This window comes from Ambystoma mexicanum, chromosome 4p (assembly GCF_040938575.1).
Source record: "Ambystoma mexicanum isolate Mex_15411 chromosome 4p, UKY_AmexF1_1, whole genome shotgun sequence".
Lineage (NCBI taxonomy): Eukaryota > Metazoa > Chordata > Amphibia > Caudata > Ambystomatidae > Ambystoma > Ambystoma mexicanum.
The window spans coordinates 202,617,741-202,637,188 of NC_090927.1; the positions used below are offsets into that span (position 1 = coordinate 202,617,741).

Sequence of the window (19,448 nt, forward strand, 5' to 3'; positions counted from 1 at the left end):
GCATTACTTTCCATATGTTTACACACTCAATATTTTGATATTGGGCTTCAGATAGCCTGTGTGATCGCGTCCCGTTGATGTGTATTCTCTGAAGCACATAATTCACTAGTCAAAAAACAGCAACTGATGTACAAATCCGAAAGTGCCCAGTCTCAGATCAGACCTCATATCCAAGTACCAGGGATCCAGGAATAGAGCATGTGGCACTCTTTGGTTACTCCTTCTAGATTGCTTCCTAAGTTTGTTATTATTACTCTCCGACTGTGGGCCCCTTCATAGGCTACTGAGCTTACCGGTAAGAATGTATTTTCCCATTTCCTTTGGGGATACCCAAAACTATTACCAGCAGAATTCTCCAGCCCCTCCTCCCAGCAAACCCAGACTGCAGTTATTTAACATACCAGCCAATCTCTTGGGTTACAGCCCGCAGCAGGATCAGCAAGCCCACTCTTCCCTCTCTCTGATTCACTGGCTCCTGACATGGTCTCTGATAGCCCCACAGCTGGCTAGCAAATCATCTCTCCATAGTGATCTCAGATCCTGGCCAATATTTGGGCTATATAATGTAAGCAAGGCATGCTATCAAACAGTGAAGTCAGACACAAGTGATCACAGTTCAAGGGTGTTATTGAACTTCAATTGGGATTGAATAACGCCTGTCTAATCCTAAATCTAAATATGGAAGCAAGCGACACCCATCAAATAATAACACAGTCCTAGTAGAGTCTTGTCAAAATAAAAGGCCTATACTAATAAACCTATTGCCAATCCTTACTTCTAAATATAAATGGTGTGGGAAACAATGTTATACAAAAGAAAAGTGTTTAAGAAATGATATGTCAGGATAGTTGAGCCGTTAGCTTCATTTCCCCACGTTTTTAGCACAGGACAATGCAGCACACTCTAGCTTAGCACATACTCTGGCTTTCCTAGCACGAGGATGCAGTTCAAAATCTCAGTATGAGGACCTTCTGTGCCAAAGTCTCTTTACCATTCAAAGTCTCTTATTTCAGAGGGCCTGGTGCGTCAAACAAAGTTCCTTTCCCTTCAGGATTCTCGTATGCACAGCTTCTCGGGTGATTTACTGTTCACCCCGGGTCCCCTTCTGCCGGGCTCAGACCTACTTCAACACAAAATCTTCAATTGGCTGGACCAAGTGCATCTCATTTTTCAAACTTTCTTTACTATAACAAAATCTGAGACTTTCAACTGTATGCAGGATTTTATCTTTACCCGTCGCAGGACCACTTCAAGTCACAATTTTTTGTTCCCTTCTTAATATGTCTCTTTTAACTTTCACTTCTGCCACTTCTCAGCTGGACACCTTACAGAGACCTTTGATTGAGCACCCACGCGGTGTCGGACCACTCTGTCAAAGGTATCGTATCAAAGTCTCTTCAAAGTTCAAACACTCCTCATCAGTTCAACTTGACTTGCCTTTTTTAACACAAGCGTTTGAACAATGTTTATTCCAGCATCGCCATACAATGTTGCTGCTTGCAACATTGGCTTCAACACAGACCGGTCTTGTATCGGTCTCCTGAATTCGCCGACTGTTGATTTCACTGAGTGTGCTTTCGTGCTCCACCTTTTCCGTGTGGGGAAGCTTAATGGAAGTCAGGTTTGAGTGATGGTCTGCAAGTGCCTGACCTCGCCTGACAATTGTATTTGGACACGTCAGGTATGATGCTTGGGTGTTAGTTTGTTTTCTTCCAGATCGATCTGTCCGTGTGAAAGTGTTTGTGCAGGAAAAGGGGGCGGGAGGGTAGAGTTCCTACATATCCTATCTGATAGGATGGGGTAAAGGCATTACAGGATAGAGAGGGCTACCGCCTCTCACCATCCGATGCCCCACTCGCACTCCCCGAGGACCCCTCACCCAGGTGATCCTCCCGTACTGGTCCACCCCCACGGTCCTGATCCACAGACGATGGCCGTGCCCTGGCCACCTGAGAGAGAGATCTGTAGGGACTAGCGGTTGAGACACCTTCTGGTTTCTCATAATACCCAAGGAGGGCTCTATATCCCATCCCTCCTTGCTGCCTCACCTGGCACAGGGACTGAGGTACAGTTCTCAGTAATATGGGTCTCCTCACTCTCCTCTCTGGGTCACCATCCTAACTCCCTCGTGGCCCGTTTCACTCAGACCCTTTTTACACTCATCTCATCCCTAAAGTGCCTACTAACCTGTGGGATTGCTCAGATGATTTACTGAGCAATTAGTGAGAAGCCTTCATTATCTTTTCTCTATCTGGTGTTTCTAATCACCTAGAGTGGGACTACAGATGTGCAGGCTTATTCTTTCTCCCGACCTAACAAATCTAGTAATTATTTCTCAAAACACACACAAAGGGTTAAAACCTCAATCCATCATCTTAGAGTCAAGCAGAACTCATCCCTTGTTGCACAGCTTCATCCTATCTTTGTTCAAGCATGTGGCCTTCTCTGCTCAAGCTCCCTACTGGAAGGCAAAATAGGGGGTTTGCATGCACCCACACAGGTCTCCCATGTATGTGGGGTGAGCATTTCTCTCAGCTTCCTAAGAACTCTAAGTGGATTGCAAACCACCCACAACTCTATTGTTCTTTGCAGTGCAATGCAGTGTGCCTCAAATTTAGGAGGGGTTCTTGCGGTGCAAATACCACACAAAAAAAGGTCTCTCTGCACTCAGTGTATTCATCTGCAATTTCTTAACGGAGTAAGTGCCATCCGTCATTCCCCTATTTTGAATCCTCCATTGGGGGCTTTATTTGTGCATTTTGAACCATCTGTGCGCTCCTCAGCGTTTGCATTCCCCGCTTCCTGGTCCTCCCATTGTCCCTCCCACACTGCTCCCGAATGTGCATTTCCTTGTAAAAGTTGATTGCATCTGCGCTGTGCGTGCTCCTTGCCTCCTCTTCCGTGTTGTTCTCTCTGCCTCGTGTCCCGCCCCCCCCCCCCGCAATTAGGCAGGGGTCCTACTTGGAGCATATCCTTCTGGGCAGCCCTCTCTGCATAGGCAGTCCTTGCGGCGAAGGGCCCCAAGGCATAGGGTAACCCCTCAGGCAGCCCCAGGAGGTGTCTGCAGGTATCTTATCTTACAATTCAGTTGCTAACTCAGTTACATTAAAGGATAGTTCCGGGACTTTTTTTTGTTGTTCCTATGGTTCGGCCATGTGTTTTTAAGCATAAATCGGTAGATCGTAGAAAACTTTCCTATGGACCTTACCCGACTTTTCGTCCATTAACGCACTTGAAATCAGCCACCATTTTCTGATAATCCTATCATTTCCCCCCCATCGCCCTGGCTCACCTGCTTTTGCGGCACTAAATCAAATCCCCCGCCCCTGAAACAGACTTTATCAAAACATTCATATTCCCCGCCTCTATCCGTGACGTGACGTGACTGTGCTGCGTAGGCAAACGCGCCCAGGCGTCTTCTACGCGACTCCACACAGAACCCGGAAACAAACACAGATCAGCTCACAACACGGCGCGCCACAATTCGGAATATGAAACTGTACTTTTAAATCAAACCGCAAGATTGTAAATTTGGTAAAGTACATTTATTTGACATCAAATGTTTAGAGAATATTCAGCGATTTGCATTTTTATTTGCTCACGTTCCAAAAAGTTCGTTTTGAGGCACGCGATGTTCCTTTGCTGTACACAGGGTCTTAGATCATCTCACAATACAGCGCCACAATTCGGAATATGAAACTGTGGTTTAAAAGCAAACGGCAAGATTGTACATTTGGCAAAGTACATTTATTTGACATCAAATGTTTTGAGAATATTCAGCGATTTGCATTTTTCTTTGCTCTCGATCCAAAATAGTTCGTCTTGAGGCAAGCGATGTTCGTGTGCAGTACACAGGGTGTTGGTTTACGATAAAATAAGCTCTTCGGTCGCACTGATAATCGCATGGCTGTTCCAACAACGAGGCACTAGGGCACCACAACGGTCTGTATTTTGCATCTAGCCGTTAGTACCGCGTAAGGGCATACTTGTACTTGGCGATCGTCCCATAAAATGGTATGGGTGGTAACGTTGTTCACGCGGAGAAGCAACTGGCGGTTGAAAAACCCATCCGCCGGTGTCTGGTACTCGTGACACAGACAATAATGGATGATGTACCTGTTTGACAAACATAAAAAATGAAATTAGTCTCACCATCAGATCTTTATTAAAATTATTCATTTTATATATTAGGTCGGGAAATTATTTCATAGCTAGGACAGTGCAACTGGGTATTATACGTCAAGTGGGGGCTGTAGGATACTGAGACAGTCCCCCAGTGCAGGGGTTGACAGGGAGGCAGTGCAGGTGGAGAGTGGAAGGGCCCAGGACCGAGGTCGCAGACAGTGGACCAGTTGTAGCAGGGGAGAGGGAGAGAGAAAGCAGAAGCAAAGAGGAAGGTTTTGAGGTGCTTCCGTGAAAGGAGATGGTTCTCCTCAAGATAGTGCGCGGTACAAAACAATATGCCACATAGAACGAACAAGTACAACTTAACCCGTCTTTAAAGCTACTGTATAGTAATTAAATTGCGGTATAAACTCATCTAAAGAGTTACTTACATTATATTTGCATTTTCCATTGTGTCTGTGCGTAGGGCAGCCCCGAAATACCACTCCTTCTATGCCGACGTTATTTCTTCTAATGAACGAACATGAAATGGCTTTCGTTTCTGAAATTATATTCATTATCGTTTCTTACGTTATTGCCCCACACCCCCAAAAAGAAGTCTTTCGGGATGGTCCCGGCCTGTCAAGGTCAAATAACAATAGAACCTTATACTGAGTTGTGGGCCATTCCGGCACCCGAGCAAAAAATCAAAGCAGCTGACCTTCACTTTGAACGAGCACACATTCCTAGTTAGCTACATTCAGTGTAAGGCCATCTCACAGGACTTGAAATTTACACTCCATCTTTGCATTTTGTCTGCGTGCTTTGCAGCCCCAGAGAACCATAAATACGGAGACATTCTATATTTTTTGAAAAATGATTTATATTACTGTTTGGTTGGATAGACACATTGCATGTACACTGAGCAATCACTTTTATTTACACATTACATAGATACACATATTCAATGGGCCTGCGACATGAGGAGACTCGAGAGAACAGACAATCAAATTACAATCATTTAAACCGTGATGTGTATTTCTCAATGAGCTCTTCTTTAGGTGGACATGGAACAGAGGCAATGTTGGGTGGCAATGCAGTTGTCCCCTGCACAGGTTCGTTCACAACTCCATTTATGTGCCTATCTAGGACGTCAACAATAAGTCTCTCAATAAACTCATATTGCATATCCTCAAACACTGGTTTGATCACCCATTGTTTACTTCTTTTAGTGAAGGCCTTATTGTAGCGAAGCGTCCCTAAAGTTCCGGTCGTCCTACTTTGTTGACGGCCAACATTATGGTTATGTGCCAAGACCGCTAGAAGAGTCCGATTTATCATGCCCTCCATGCCAAAATGCAATCGTTTTGGCCTGTACTTTAGGCACATAGTGTGGAACACCTCCAAATCTCCTGTGTGGCAGAATTCCGTGAGTCCCCTCAAATCTCTTGTTATAGTTTTATCAAATACAATCTTTTCAATGGCTTTGTGAGTGGGTGATGAAGGAATCAACCACTTCTTCTTCCGTGCCTCCTCTGTGGACAAATGGCCATGTTCACAATTGTGGAAATGTTGGTTTGTGTTCCAACGGTGAACGTTGGTACAGTGTAACATTACTGACCGCCATTTTTCCAGTAGAATTTCCAACGACCCTCCACATGTTTTTGAGCTCCACCAAAGATGGTTGCTGATTGACTTGGACCACTGTGAAATACCTTGCATTTCTTTTTTATTACCTGCAGCAGACATTTTTTTATTGATTGTTTTTGCAAGATGCCAAACGTCAAATTGGTGATTTATATTTTTGTACTCTTCTCTCATTGTCTTGGCAATTGAAACGCGTCTGTCCGTGGCTGTCAGGTCGATCACCATTCCCCGCGATTGTAGTTCTTGCAATGATGCTACAAAGCCAACTTTCTCCATGGCCACTGAGGATGTACTTTGTGACACCTGCACGACCACCGAACTCACAATTTTCTTACTTTCCATGTCCTGAAAGTGGTAGGTGCAGTACTTGGCTGAAAATCCTGGGCTGTCGCACTGTCCATCACCGGCTAGCCTGAACCGTTTGCCCGCGAATGTACTATCAGTAGACATTTTTTCCATTCTCCAAGCTTCGCTAATGGCTGGAAATAGATAATCGGTTTGGTATTTGTAGAACTGAGTTTTCGCAATGAAATGGATTCCCATAAACTGAAAGAAAGACTCTAATTTTTTAAAACTTGAACCACTAAAAAGTGCAGCCGCTGCACAAAGTAGATTGCCTGCAGGCAGTTGTCCCAGCATGGGTTGTGCAGACCATGAGAAAGGATGATATTTTGTACATGTGGCATGTATTTTAAGGTTAGTGCCTCGAATTGCACGAGTCACATTAATCAATGGCTCCCCACATACTTCCCCACCTACCGAATGCCCACATTCCAACCGAATAATAATATCAATCAAACAACTATCGAATACAATGAATTTGGCCTCTTTCCTTATACTGTCACTCTGCATCCCAGCTGGTTCGGCCTGTAACGTTGAGGACATGTCACTCACATGAAAGGTAGAATCTCTGATATCGTCTTCCGCTATGTTCAGTGATATTGATGGTGTTTCATTGTAGTCCACTTCATTCTCTTCCATTGCAACATCTGTTCCTTCTCCGGCGATGGGTGAATAAGACAATTTCTTCAACTTTCTCGCGGTCTTAGTTTTTGCGGGTGTGGATTCTGTGAATTGATCTCCGACTGCATCCGAACTACCAGGAGGACATTCACTATCAATGGCTGGTGGTGGTATAGCTCCGTTGTCAATCACTTCATATTCTTCCCATTGGCACGATGCATCTCCAGTCTCTGCCAAAAGGTTTGACAAGCAACATCTCTCGTTCGCTTCACTGTCTGTGTAGATCTAGTTCGTACACCCACTCGCAACTAGAGGACAGATTGGAAAAGGGATGTTCAGTTTAAACACAACTTACAGTATTGAACTATTAACAGTGAAAAACAACATAATATAGTGACCAGGACACTAACCTTCTTTTGCTTTCTTTTCTTTGAAACTTTCTTGCCTCGAACTTCAACTTCAGGACGCCGTTGCTCCGACTCGTGTGTGCATGTCTCCACTTCCTCTTGCGCTGCAACGACTATATTTTAATGATAAGCACATCCATCACGCACTGACGCTCCATCGACTTCCTGAAACATAGAACTTTCATTAGTATGTATAATAATATCGAAAACACAAAATGTACTTGGGGACCAATACCCACGTACATCTCAATAGCAAAACACAAATGAACGCTTTGTGTAGAACATTCAAACGACAATTATTCACGCATAGTTGATCTAGTTGGATGGAACTGTCAAGATCCATACCTCGGGCTCCTCATAGACTTCCATTGATGATATTATTGAAGATGATGCTTCAGTGACTCCCTGAAACACAGTAATTGCATTAGTATTATTTTCTATTTTGATAAAAAGAACAGAAACTTTGTGCAGGCGTCAACGGCTCATCTAAATAGACCTGCACAAATGATCAGTTGTCTAAAATAAATAATGGATATGTAAATATGATTCGATTTGCTCGATCGTTGGAAGTGTCACCACCCAGAGATCTGCTTCAACTACTAGGGGTGATGTTCTTGTAGAAGAAGGTCCGTCATCTCCCTGAAACATAGTACTTGCGTTAATAAAGAAGGAAGTATAGCGGATGTAATCACGTCATATGATTTCGCTTGATCGAACTGTCAGTATCCATACCTCGAAATGCATAAGAACATCAAGGGACGATGTAACTGCGGTGCACACTTCTGCAAGCTGTTGCGCCGACCCGTAACTGCATGCTCCCCCTTCTTCTTGGACTAATGCTCCATCGACTCCCTGAAACATAGGACTTTCATTAGTAATGAACACAATATTGAAAAAAGAAGACACATAGGCGGGCGACGACAGAAGGACATATCAATGGCTAAAAACGAAAGAAACATTGTGTGTAACAATCACGCTACAAGAATGCAAGATCTGATGATCTCCATCGATGGAACTGTCCGGAAACGTACCTCGAGCATCTGAGTGACATCAACGGTAGTCGTCAATACGTTGGACTCCTCAGCATCTCCCTGAAAGACAGTACTTGCATTATTTTGGATAACATTAATTATAACTGAAAACAAAGACTAGAGGATGAGTACAAGGGTGTACCATTAGGTAAAATAATTACACGATAAATTAAAACTATTGATTTACATGCCTAAAACAAGTCAGTGGCAGAATAGCCAAGTAAGATTACCCGATAGGCGCTCGAAGTGGCCGATGACTGCAATAACGACACGGATGGAGAATCTTCCGCCTTCATATTGAGTGGATACATAAATGGGGAAATTATTGTTAGCTAATGCTACACACTACCGCAAGGCCGAGAGATAAATACGTAAACTTGACTCACCAGTGGAGGGATGTGGACGAATAGAGTGGGAATAGCGGTTGAGAGCAATTTTCGCCTCGCTCGCGGTGTGTTCTTCTTTATTAGCAATGATGTGGAGTACATGTCTGAGCTAAAGTGCCTGCTGCAGATGCGGTATCGATCACCCCTCTTGTCCGCAAAGACTTCTAGGACTCTACTTTCAAGCTCAGATGGTGGATATCCGCAATATCGGACCCATTCTCTTATCTGATCTATTGTCTTAGGGAAAACATGCATTATAGTACCTTCAGATTTATTATGGGTCTTCGAAGGGCAACCGCCAATGGAACAGGCAGGCATTGTGGAAAGTTCTGAAAAGTAAAGATCAACAATTCTCTATGAATACCAATGTAAACTCAGAACATGTGACTAGTTCCTTGCATGTACTGTCTTGAACGAAAAGAAATTGGAAGCAAAATGATTATGGTACATGGCCTTACCTTGACGAACAAACAGTTAGATGCAGGGATCAGAGTAGTTTCTTGTCGTAGAACAGGGAGCAGTTCACAGGTTGCAAAGTGAGGAGTTTCCTCGAAGTGTTCACGGAAGTTCACAGAGACGAAGAGCAGATAACCAGCACCTTCACGGGTTGACTAGCAAAGCGCAAAGAAGTGCTCATTAGAAATATGAAGTGGGTTATAAAGAATTCGAAACAGGGGTGTGTTTGTGAATGAATGACGTGTATATGTCGTGGCATTATGCGGTTTGCAGGGGGCCGTCCAGCGTGAGGGGGGATGCTTGGCAGGAGACACGGGGTCTGGAGGTAGACATGGGAACAACAAACCATGCTCTATAGACCACTTTGAAGTGTACATGGTCTTTGGCACCTCTTGGCCTTTATCGCTCCCTGACAGCTCCACTTGGCAGCACAAGTACCCCGGTGCGAACTGGCGAACTGCCTTTGATAGGGCGGGGGGTGGATTGGGGCGGTGGTCGTGCAGACAAGACACAGGAAGACTCGTGAATGGAGACACACTTATGTGGATTGCAGGGGGCCGTCCAGCGTGAGGGGGGATGCTTGGCAGGAGACACGGGGTCTGGAGGTAGACATGGGAACAACAAACCATGCTCTATAGACCACTTTGAAGTGTACATGGTCTTTGGCACCTCTTGGCCTTTATCGCTCCCTGACAGCTCCACTTGGCAGCACAAGTACCCCGGTGCGAACTGGCGAACTGCCTTTGATAGGGCGGGGGGTGGATTGGGGCGGTGGTCGTGCATGATATGTAGATGTAATTTTATATGTGGGAGACGACCATGACATAGTAGTGGCATCACTGACATCACAACCAGAGTATACTTACTCGTTACTCGGATTACGCGGACGAACAGTGCCGCGAAGTTCGTGCATAAGCACCATCATCATCCTCAACACGGTCCGTGAGAGGCATGCTTCCCTGAACTCTGGCAGCTCGGTGATGCATTGCGGACTTGGCTCGCCTTCCGAAATGTAGGCCAAGCACCCGGAATTTTCACGGCAGCAGCAGTTCTCCTCCTCAGTTGGCATTAGCTCGCACCGATTGCACGTGCACCAGGTGGAGACGCCGTCCATGCGACATGGTCCAGGCTCTTCATCCGTTGACTGGTCCTCCCAACTGCCGTCCGAATCCCCATCGTTTCCGCGTGCTTGCCTTTCCAGTAGTTCCTCCTCGGTGTACTCGGGCTCGTACATATACGGCATTATTGTAGCCATTGTGTGGTAAAGAAAGTAAAATAATTTACAGAGATGGTACAGGTGTTCACAAGGCCTAGAAGCGGCGAAGGTAGCTGACCAGAGCACAGAAACGAGTCACAGAATACTCAAAGTAACACAGAGAGAGGAATGGAATCAAAAATCTGCTGCTGTGTGTTGTGAAACGGTGTGTTTATACTTATTGAGGAAAGAGGCGTCCTGCCATTTCCATGGCGACACTTCATTAGCTGAGGCGCAGCGATTGTTGACACGAAACGTGCTTTGGCGTTGGGAAATGGGCGGTACGCGTCTGCTGATGTCAGGCTCAGGGGCGGGGGATTTGATTTAGTGCCGCAAAAGCAGGTGAGCCAGGGCGATGGGGGGAAATGATAGGATTATCAGAAAATGGCGGCTGATTTCGAGTGCGTTAATGGACGAAAAGTCGGGTAAGGTCCATAGGAAAGTTTTCTACGATCTACCGATTTATGCTTAAAAACACATGGCCGAACCATAGGAACAATAAAAAAAAAGTCCCGGAACTATCCTTTAAGGACTTGTGAAGACTAAAGACTAACTACCCTTAATGTACTGTACCTTTTACTTTCTAAAAAAAAATCACAAACATTATAAATGCATGACTATGAAATGCATTCAACAGCAAAATAAAACAAAAGCTGTATGATTTACATCTATTATTGTCTGAATTTCTCAATTTCCAGAGTACTACTATATTTAGAGTTTTCTTGCATGCATGTGACATAATAAAAGAGGTCTAGGCCTACTTCAGTCAATAAGTAGACCCCAGAATTTCAGACTCAGAGAAAAACCCCTTTTTTGTACTTGGTATCAGCAGGGGAAGCAGCTGCAAACCACTAAAAGTATAATCCCCATTCACTAGCACCAAAGCATAACCCCAAACCCCACCAACATATTTTGTACCTGGGCAACGACTGTATCTCCTGCCCCTCTGCCCGGACCCCATACCGCGCCGAGATCAAGCAACAGGTAAGGCAGCACTCACAACCCTACACCGGACTTCAGTGGCAATCCCTGCATATTCCCAAAGCAGCTGCCAACCCACCCACCAACAGTGCAGGCACCTTCGGACAGTACCCACACGCACCAAAAGAGGAGGGCACAACTGCCAGCCTGCATCAACTGACAAGGTAGGGAGAACTACTATTAACGGCTACAACGTCTTGCAATAAGTAATTTGATCATTAAACATACACTCCCAGGACATCTACATGCTACCATTGAAGTATCGATTGTATTGTGAAACCTAGGCCTTTTCTCCCACTATCCAGGAACCTCAAGTCTGGGTTCAGTTCTGCCACTGCCTGCCATTTTGTGAAACCTAGGGCTCTCTCCCACTGTCTAGAAGTCTCGTATTTGGGTGTAGTTTTGGCACTGCCTACCCGTTTGTGAAACCTAGGCTTTTTTCCCTCTGTCAAGGACTCTCAGTCCTAGGTGTATTATCTCATTGCCCACCGTCACTGAACCCTAGGCCCTCCTGTCACCGAGGAACACCTAGAAATCGCTGACAGCTAATAGCTATAGCTAGGTCACTGCCCAAATTAACCAGCATCCCGTGGTTGCCCTCCCATACCCATCTGCGTTATGGCATCCAACGCGTAGCGCCACGCCTAGACAATACACCCATAAAGGAACACCTGAATCTAACCTACTAACTGGACAGCCACCCTCAAAGCGCATCCAGCGATCACAAAGCAAGAGGATAAAACTCAAGGCTATCCAAACATAAGGCCCTACAGGTGGGCTACTGCCCCTGTAACCCCCTTACCCAAACGGACCACAAAATGCCCAGACTTAGAAATAAATCCTTATACCTTACACCGTATCCCGCAACAACAACAGAACCTCGACACTTCAACGCCACCGACCTGTCCAGACACGCTGAGATCCTGTTGGAACCCTGCAAAAAAACCCTAGAAGAGAAAGGTAAAATACCAATGCATTTTGTGAGAAACCTGAAGGTGTCTCACCCGCTAGTCCCTGGGGATCTGTCATTCAGGTGGCCAGGACACAGCTATGGCTATTGGATCCAGTTCCTGGGAGTGGACCAGTGCGGGAGGATCACCTCGATGGAGGGTCATCAGGGAGTGGAGGTGGAACACCGACGGGTGAGATGCGGTACCCCCTTCCTTATAACACCTTTTCCCCCATCCTACCCCATAGGATATTCAGAAGTTCTACCCGCCATCCCCTTTTCGTCACGAACACTTTCTTACACCATGAAAGACAACGGACTAACACCAGGGCCATTTACCCGACATGTCCCAACACAATGGTTGGGCAGGGTCAGGCCATTGACAATAACTACACACACCGGAAGGCCCTTTCCCTTCCCCACAGGGATAAAAGGTGGAGCATGAGAGCATACTTTGAGTGAGGCAACACAGACAAGGAGGCGGTTGTTCCAGAACGGCAGTTCAAGAGGAGGAGAAAGGCAGCACGACTGGAAAGGACGACAAGGAAGGAGATGTCCTTGCCCTTTTTTTCCACCCAGACCCGCAAAGCCTCCGAAAGAGGAATTATAAGACAATGAACCACAGCTAGCATGTGGTGTAACAGATGTCAACGGTGCGCGGGTCCCTCCCACACTGATAACCAAGGCTGATAGAGGCGCTTGCTACCGTGGTGCCGTCCTGGACTCCAGAGACAAGAAACGCCAAAGAGTTCAGCGCAGCCTGTGAGTCGGAGGGAGAACCGATAATAGACCAAGAATTGAAAGAATTTATGCACAAAGAACTTGTGTTGCTGAACTTTTAAAACCCAGGAAAACACCAGCTGAAGAGTGGTCCGGTGCCAAGTGGGCACTTATTCAAAAGACTCTGGTGGTCCCCTTTTGTAAAAACTACAGATACCAGGAGGCCTCATGAGAGCCCGACATAGGAAGTCAAAGTGGTCCTACAAGGGTCGAGTAAAACCCGTTGTACGATCGAAAGTCTTTGACCCGTAACCAAGAGAAAAGCTAAGGGAAGTAAATCCCACATTGTGATAAAGCAAAGTGAACTGTGTAGCTGGCAAATGTGAACCCGGCTGAGGGATGCCTGCAAAGCGGGGTGATGCACGATAACCGTGTGAACATTGTGTTGATAAAAGTGAACCCGGCTGAGGGATGTCCATAGTGAAAGGTTGTTTAAAAGGACATTGAGACTTGTGAATACTACAGGTGAAGAGATTTAGAGTGAAAGGCCGTAGTGAACCCGACGGAGGGAGGCTAACATTCAAGAGGATCCGAGCCCAGTTGAGGGGGATCCAGAGGTGAAGAGTCATCACCCAACATAAAAGATTACGTAGAGGAACTTTTATTGTTATTTTTGACACATCTGACCCTCGGAGGCAAGAGACTTTGTAGAAAAGAGACTTGACCACCGAAGGTCCTCATATCGCTGAAAGGAAATGTAACCTGGTGCTGGAGAATCCCAGGAGTGTGATGTGCTCAACAGTCCCACCTTGTCCCGTGCTAAAAACGTGGGGAAGAGACACCCCAGGTATAACATCCTGACTTATCATTTTGTGATAATTATATCCCACACTATTTTGTTACATAGCGGTAAGGATTAGCAATAGATTTTTTTAGTATAGGCCCTTTTTATTTGACAAGATGCCACTAGGACTGCCTTATGATTATTTGATGGTCGTAGCTTGCTCCCATCTTAGATTTTGGTTTAGATTAGGTGTTTTTCTCACCAATTTATACAGTTTAATATACACCCTTGAACTGTGATCACTTGTGTCTGTCTTTACTGTTGACACCATGAGTTCCTTACGCTTTACTCCATATCTCACAAAAACACAAGTGCACCGTCAACAACCACATCAAAACACAAAAGATGATGAAGCTGTACAATTCACCAACCCAACGATGAATCTAACAGACTGCCTCAACGACGAAGCAGCCTCCACTGAACCCCTATCAGTCTGCAACAACAATAAAGAAGCACTCGGAATGAACATCCGCAAGAGAATACAAGGATCAAAAAACAAACCTAACGACATCAACAAGATCCACTGCAATCTAATCAACGCCAGCTCAATGTCCAAACATGCCACCGAGATATACGACTCCCTGTCCGACTGAAGTATTGACATCTTATTCATAACCGAAACATGGCTAGAATACAATGACAAAATCACACTCCATAACTGCCTCCCTGACAACTTCAAGTGTTCACAAGCAAACAGGAAAAACAAAAGAGGAGGAGGACTGGCAATAGTATAAAAGGAACACCTGAAAATCAAAACAGAAGACCCATTAGGCATTGAAAACTGCAAATTCCTAATCCTTCGCCTATCAACAAACCTTAAAACAAACCTCAAATCAATTCTGGTATATACCACTCACATACGATGAATCCTTCGTGGACGCCTTCACAAAGGCAATCCCAACCTAGTCATCGAACAGGAACACCTGATAATCCTCCTTGGTGATTTCAACATCTGGTTTGATGAAGAGACCACAAATGCACAGAATTAATTTGCCAAACAACTGAAGACAATGAAATGACATCAGTTAGTCAAAGGAGCAACTCACGTGGCTGGACATACACTACACTGACGCAATGTTCGCCAAAACAAAAAACCTCATAACCACGGCACCACCAATACAGATCCTCTGGAGCGACCACCTCATTATCCCCTTTGTGATCACGCTGGCTACACCAACAGCCAAACCACCAAACAAACTACCGACTATCATGAAAAGAAATTGGAGGACAATCAAAAATAGCAACCTAATTGAACTACTGGAAATCAACAAACCAACGGCAAAAAAAATTGATGAAGGTAACCTTGACAGAAAAACAGAACTACTCCACAAGTGGATCACCAGAACAAGAGAGATCTGCAAGGAAAAACCTTTCACCCCATTGTGCACAAGAGCAACATCAAAATGGTTTACCCTGCTACTCAGCGCCATGAAAAGGAAAAACAGGAATCTTGAAGTAGAATAGGGAATAAAAATGACCGGGTCAAGAAATTTGAATTCCAACACCAAATCCACATACATAAAGGAAATCCAAAAAGCCAAAAAGAAATACTTCGACAACAGAATCACCAAAGCTCCCAACACCCCAAAAAAGATTGGTTTAAAATCATAAATGAAAAAATTAGAAGCCCCCCCCTTAGCTGCAACAACACACCTATACCCTCACTGAAACTATGCAATGACTTTGCAGACCACTTCAAAAACAAAATCAGCACCATTCAACAGATCATACAAAGCAGACAAAGCAAACTTGATATGCAACCCACCCACCCATCCGAGGACCACCAGAACAAACTCCGAAACTACCCCCCAAATATCAGCAGGGACATTTGTCAAGCTGGTAAACAATAGCAACAAAGCAGGCTCCCCAATGGATCACTGGCCCACATTCATACACAAATCAATCCTCACACAAGGAACACCCATGGAATACTACAGAAATCTTTTCAACTAATCAATTTCAACAGGGAAAGTACCATGATCCTTCAAATTGGCATACATCAAGCCGCTCCTCAAGGACACATGAGGCAACATGGAGGACCTTTCCAACTACTACAGACCCATCTCCAACATCCTATATCCAGCGAAACTGCTTGAAACATACGTCTATAGAATAACACAAGAATTCATATAAGAACACCTACTGCTGGGTCAGGCACAAGTAGGCCTCAAATCGATGAGAGGAACGGATATGGCACTGCTCTCAATCTGGGACGATCTAAAGGCGAATGCAGATTCAGACAAAACTGTAAAGACTGGAGAGGGGGTATCTGTACTCCTGCTCTCTATATGGCAGAGTAGAGGCACAAGCACCCCAGCCAAGATTCTCAATTTGGTATCGTGGATGCGCAATCAAGGCTTAAGCTTTCAGGAAGTGATGCAGGCTGGATCTTAAGTACAGTGTAGTCCCCAAGCAGCCAAAAAGGAATGTCCACACAATATGTTAGTGATAACAAAGTCTTTATATAAATAATGTTCAAGGTTCTATACACAATCACAATAACACACTTTGTGCTCAGGTTAATCTAAAATGGCAAATATATACAGTTTCTATGTGGTACCACAATTATGCTTTGATTCCATTAAAATGCATTAACTGTTCTCAGTTCAAATGTCCTACAAATCACTTAATAAAGTGAACCAACAACAGACATAAGAGGAAAGCATGTTGGTTAAACAAATAGGCATAATACTGGCTTTGATTACCTAGACACAGTTCTGTGTGAGCAACCTGTAAATAAAGATATAATACAAGCCCAGTCCATGTATTGTTTATATGAATCTTATTTCCTTCTAAATAGTTCTACCACCCCAATGTACCTGGAAAAGTAGATTGACGTCGGGTCATCGACGGATCCTTCTTGAGCGGCTCCCTTTAAGGCAGGAGCCACGGATCATCGAGATCCCTCGAACAAGTGGTGAACAACGGCGTTGAGGCAGCAGCTTCGGTCCTGGCGGTGCTCGTCAATGATTGGTAGGGGACGTCCTGCGAAGATGAGGCGTGCGGTGCACCTCAAAGGAGATAGTTAGTTGCTGCAAAGAGTCTATGAAGAACTTTGGCCCAGCAAGGGCGTCGAGTCGTCCGGCATCTCTGCGGTCTTCGGGTGGAAGAAAACCCACCGGCGCATACTCCTTTGCGTGTCAGCGACCTTGACTTTCTCTGGCGGGACGAATCGGTCGGCGGTGCTGGCGAAAGCATCCATAAATTCAAAGTGTCTTAATCAATGGAACGTTGCAGCTCCGGTTGTCGGTGGCTCGGCATCAAGAGCTTCACGCTTCTGGGCAACAAATCTTTGACGGGCCTCCAGCGATTATAGCAAACCTGCGAACCCTGGTCGACAACGGTGGACGGCTGTCCGGTGCTTCTCTTCATTCTCCTCAGCGGTCCCGTCCCCGGTTAACAGTCTTTCGAAGGCTGGCTCCCAGGGCGCTTCGGCGAAGGTTAGAGGTGCACGATGGACCCTCGTAGCTCGCGAAGAGGTCTCCTAGCCAGGTCTTCTCTCGATCAGTCTCAGTGTTATGGTGGCTTTCAGACTGCGGTGAAGTTAACAGTAGTCAACCTTCTTCTTCAGGCTGAGTGGTCGAGATCAAGCATCAAGTTTCGACTTCAGCTTCTGAACAAATTTTAGCAGTGAGAGGCCTGCAGATATACTGTTTGGTCTCTCATTCATTCTGCTGGGTCACACTCAGGCAACCAATCACTCAGAAGGGCATTCATGCAGGCAGCCAATCAGGCTCACAGTGCATTCAGGCCATTCTCCTCCCTCCAGATACTCGCAACAAGTAATGTGTATTGGGACAAGTACCCAGCCATTCAGCACTCCACACTGCGTTCCATACCAGTTTCAGCCTAGGGCTGTCTTATTCATTGTATTACATACCAGAAACCAGACACCCATAACATGAAGTGCGTATTGTGCACACACTCCATTCACCCAGATCCCACCCACAACATACAGTCACTGGGAAGGCTCCAGCCAGTCCGGCCTGGACTTCCCCACAATACCATATAAGGAACTTCCACCCAACAGCCAGTGAGGGGGAAGGGACAGAGTCAGTGCTTCCCAGGGCTTTGGGAAAAACAAGGTAACAGGCAATAGAAAGCAAGAGGCCAGAGGGGCCATTTTGTCTTCTATCAGGAATCAACTGATTCCAATGGCAGGGCTTGGGTATCCCAAAATGGAGGATACTCCGAGCACCTGGCAAATTAAGCATGGAGCTGCCACCAGCCCATACCCTGCTCTGTGGGCCACACACAGGTGCTCAAAAACATACACTAGGAGCACATGGTTGTACCCCCTCACCCATGGGTGCCATAAGTGAGTCCCACATGGACTCCTAGGCAGAGAACAATACAGAACACGCATGAAAAAGGACTACATAACAAGGACAGGGAGGCCCTGTCCCTCCAATGCATTCCCAGCATCACAAAAACCACAGCGCTAATACTTCTGGATCTATCCGCAGCACTTGGCACAGTCAACCATGACATCCTCATCCGGAGAGTGGAAGAAATAGGAATCACCGAACTAGCCTTACTATGGATTAAATCCTTCCTAACAAACCAAACAGAAACCATATGGCTAAAACAATACAAATCCACCTCAAACAAAACCACCTGCGGAGTACCATAAGGATCACATTTCTACCCAATACTTTTCAACATATACCTGGCACCATTAATCACCATTAATCAAGCTAATTAAAAGACACAAGCTCACATGCTACAACTACGCCGACGACACACAAATAGTCTACAAAATACAAGACACACATGAAGAAAACACAATGCTGGAACTCTGCCTACAAGAACTCTACGGCTGGAACAACCGTAAACTCAATCCAGGGAAAACAGAAATAATGATCATATCCAAAAGCAGAGAAAGCAATCACTACATCCCATGGCCGATGGAACTTGGTACAGCGCCAGCTCCATCAATGATAGTAAAGGACCTGGGTGTTCTTATGGACAACAAACTAACACTGAGCTAAGGTTGGAATAGCCTACAGCCTATGCTGCACCCTGTTGTTTAGCCTATTACCTGAACTTTAAATCTGCCCTCCCCAAGACACTCTACTGACCAGCCTGCTGATCCCCTGCGGGAACAGTAATTTCAGGTATCCCAGCTCGCTCACTATGCCAGCCAGTAACCCCACGACAGGTAAAATCACCTAGTTGGCCCAGCATGCCACCCACCCCTAGAGAACAACCCACGCCCACACTTAGCAAACATACCTCCCACGTTCTACCACCTTTTTCATGCGCCCCATCGCCCTACACAATTTCACTCTCGCCTACTCAGAAGTGATTACCACACCACACAGCAACCCACCAAGCAACACTCTCACACACACCCTACACTTATAACTAAACCCAGTACACTCCCAAGGCCCACACCACTCAGAAACCAGCTCCTACAAACCCGCACCAGACATGTCCATAACACCACTAAACCCAACCCTGTCATGCCCCCATCCACCACCTCGCACATCCCTATAGCCCATCAGACCTCCATGCACAGCCACACTGAGAAATCCACCCCCACTTCAACCACACACACACAACTTAACTACGCCATGATCAACACTCGCTCTCTCCCAGCCCACGCCACTGAAATCCACGACTTGATCACCAATCTCAACCTTGACATCCTCCCCCTCACAGAAACCTGGTTACATGCCGCCACAGTAATCTATCAACCTTGC

At 45.6% G+C, this 19,448-nt stretch overlaps 1 protein-coding gene across 2 annotated transcripts in view; it reads right to left on the bottom strand.

Moving 5' to 3' along the window:
* Positions 1 to 19,448, bottom strand: part of INTS9 (integrator complex subunit 9) — a 1,072,683-nt gene that overhangs the window by 882,805 nt on the left and 170,430 nt on the right. The window contains exon 3 of one of the 2 annotated variants that reach the window (XM_069605699.1): positions 12,079 to 12,164. The exons of the other annotated variant lie outside the window; for it this stretch is intronic. Within the exon in view, the coding sequence (XP_069461800.1) occupies positions 12,079 to 12,164 (86 nt within the window). The remainder of the gene's footprint in view (positions 1 to 12,078; positions 12,165 to 19,448) is intronic. 2 annotated transcript variants of the gene reach the window in all.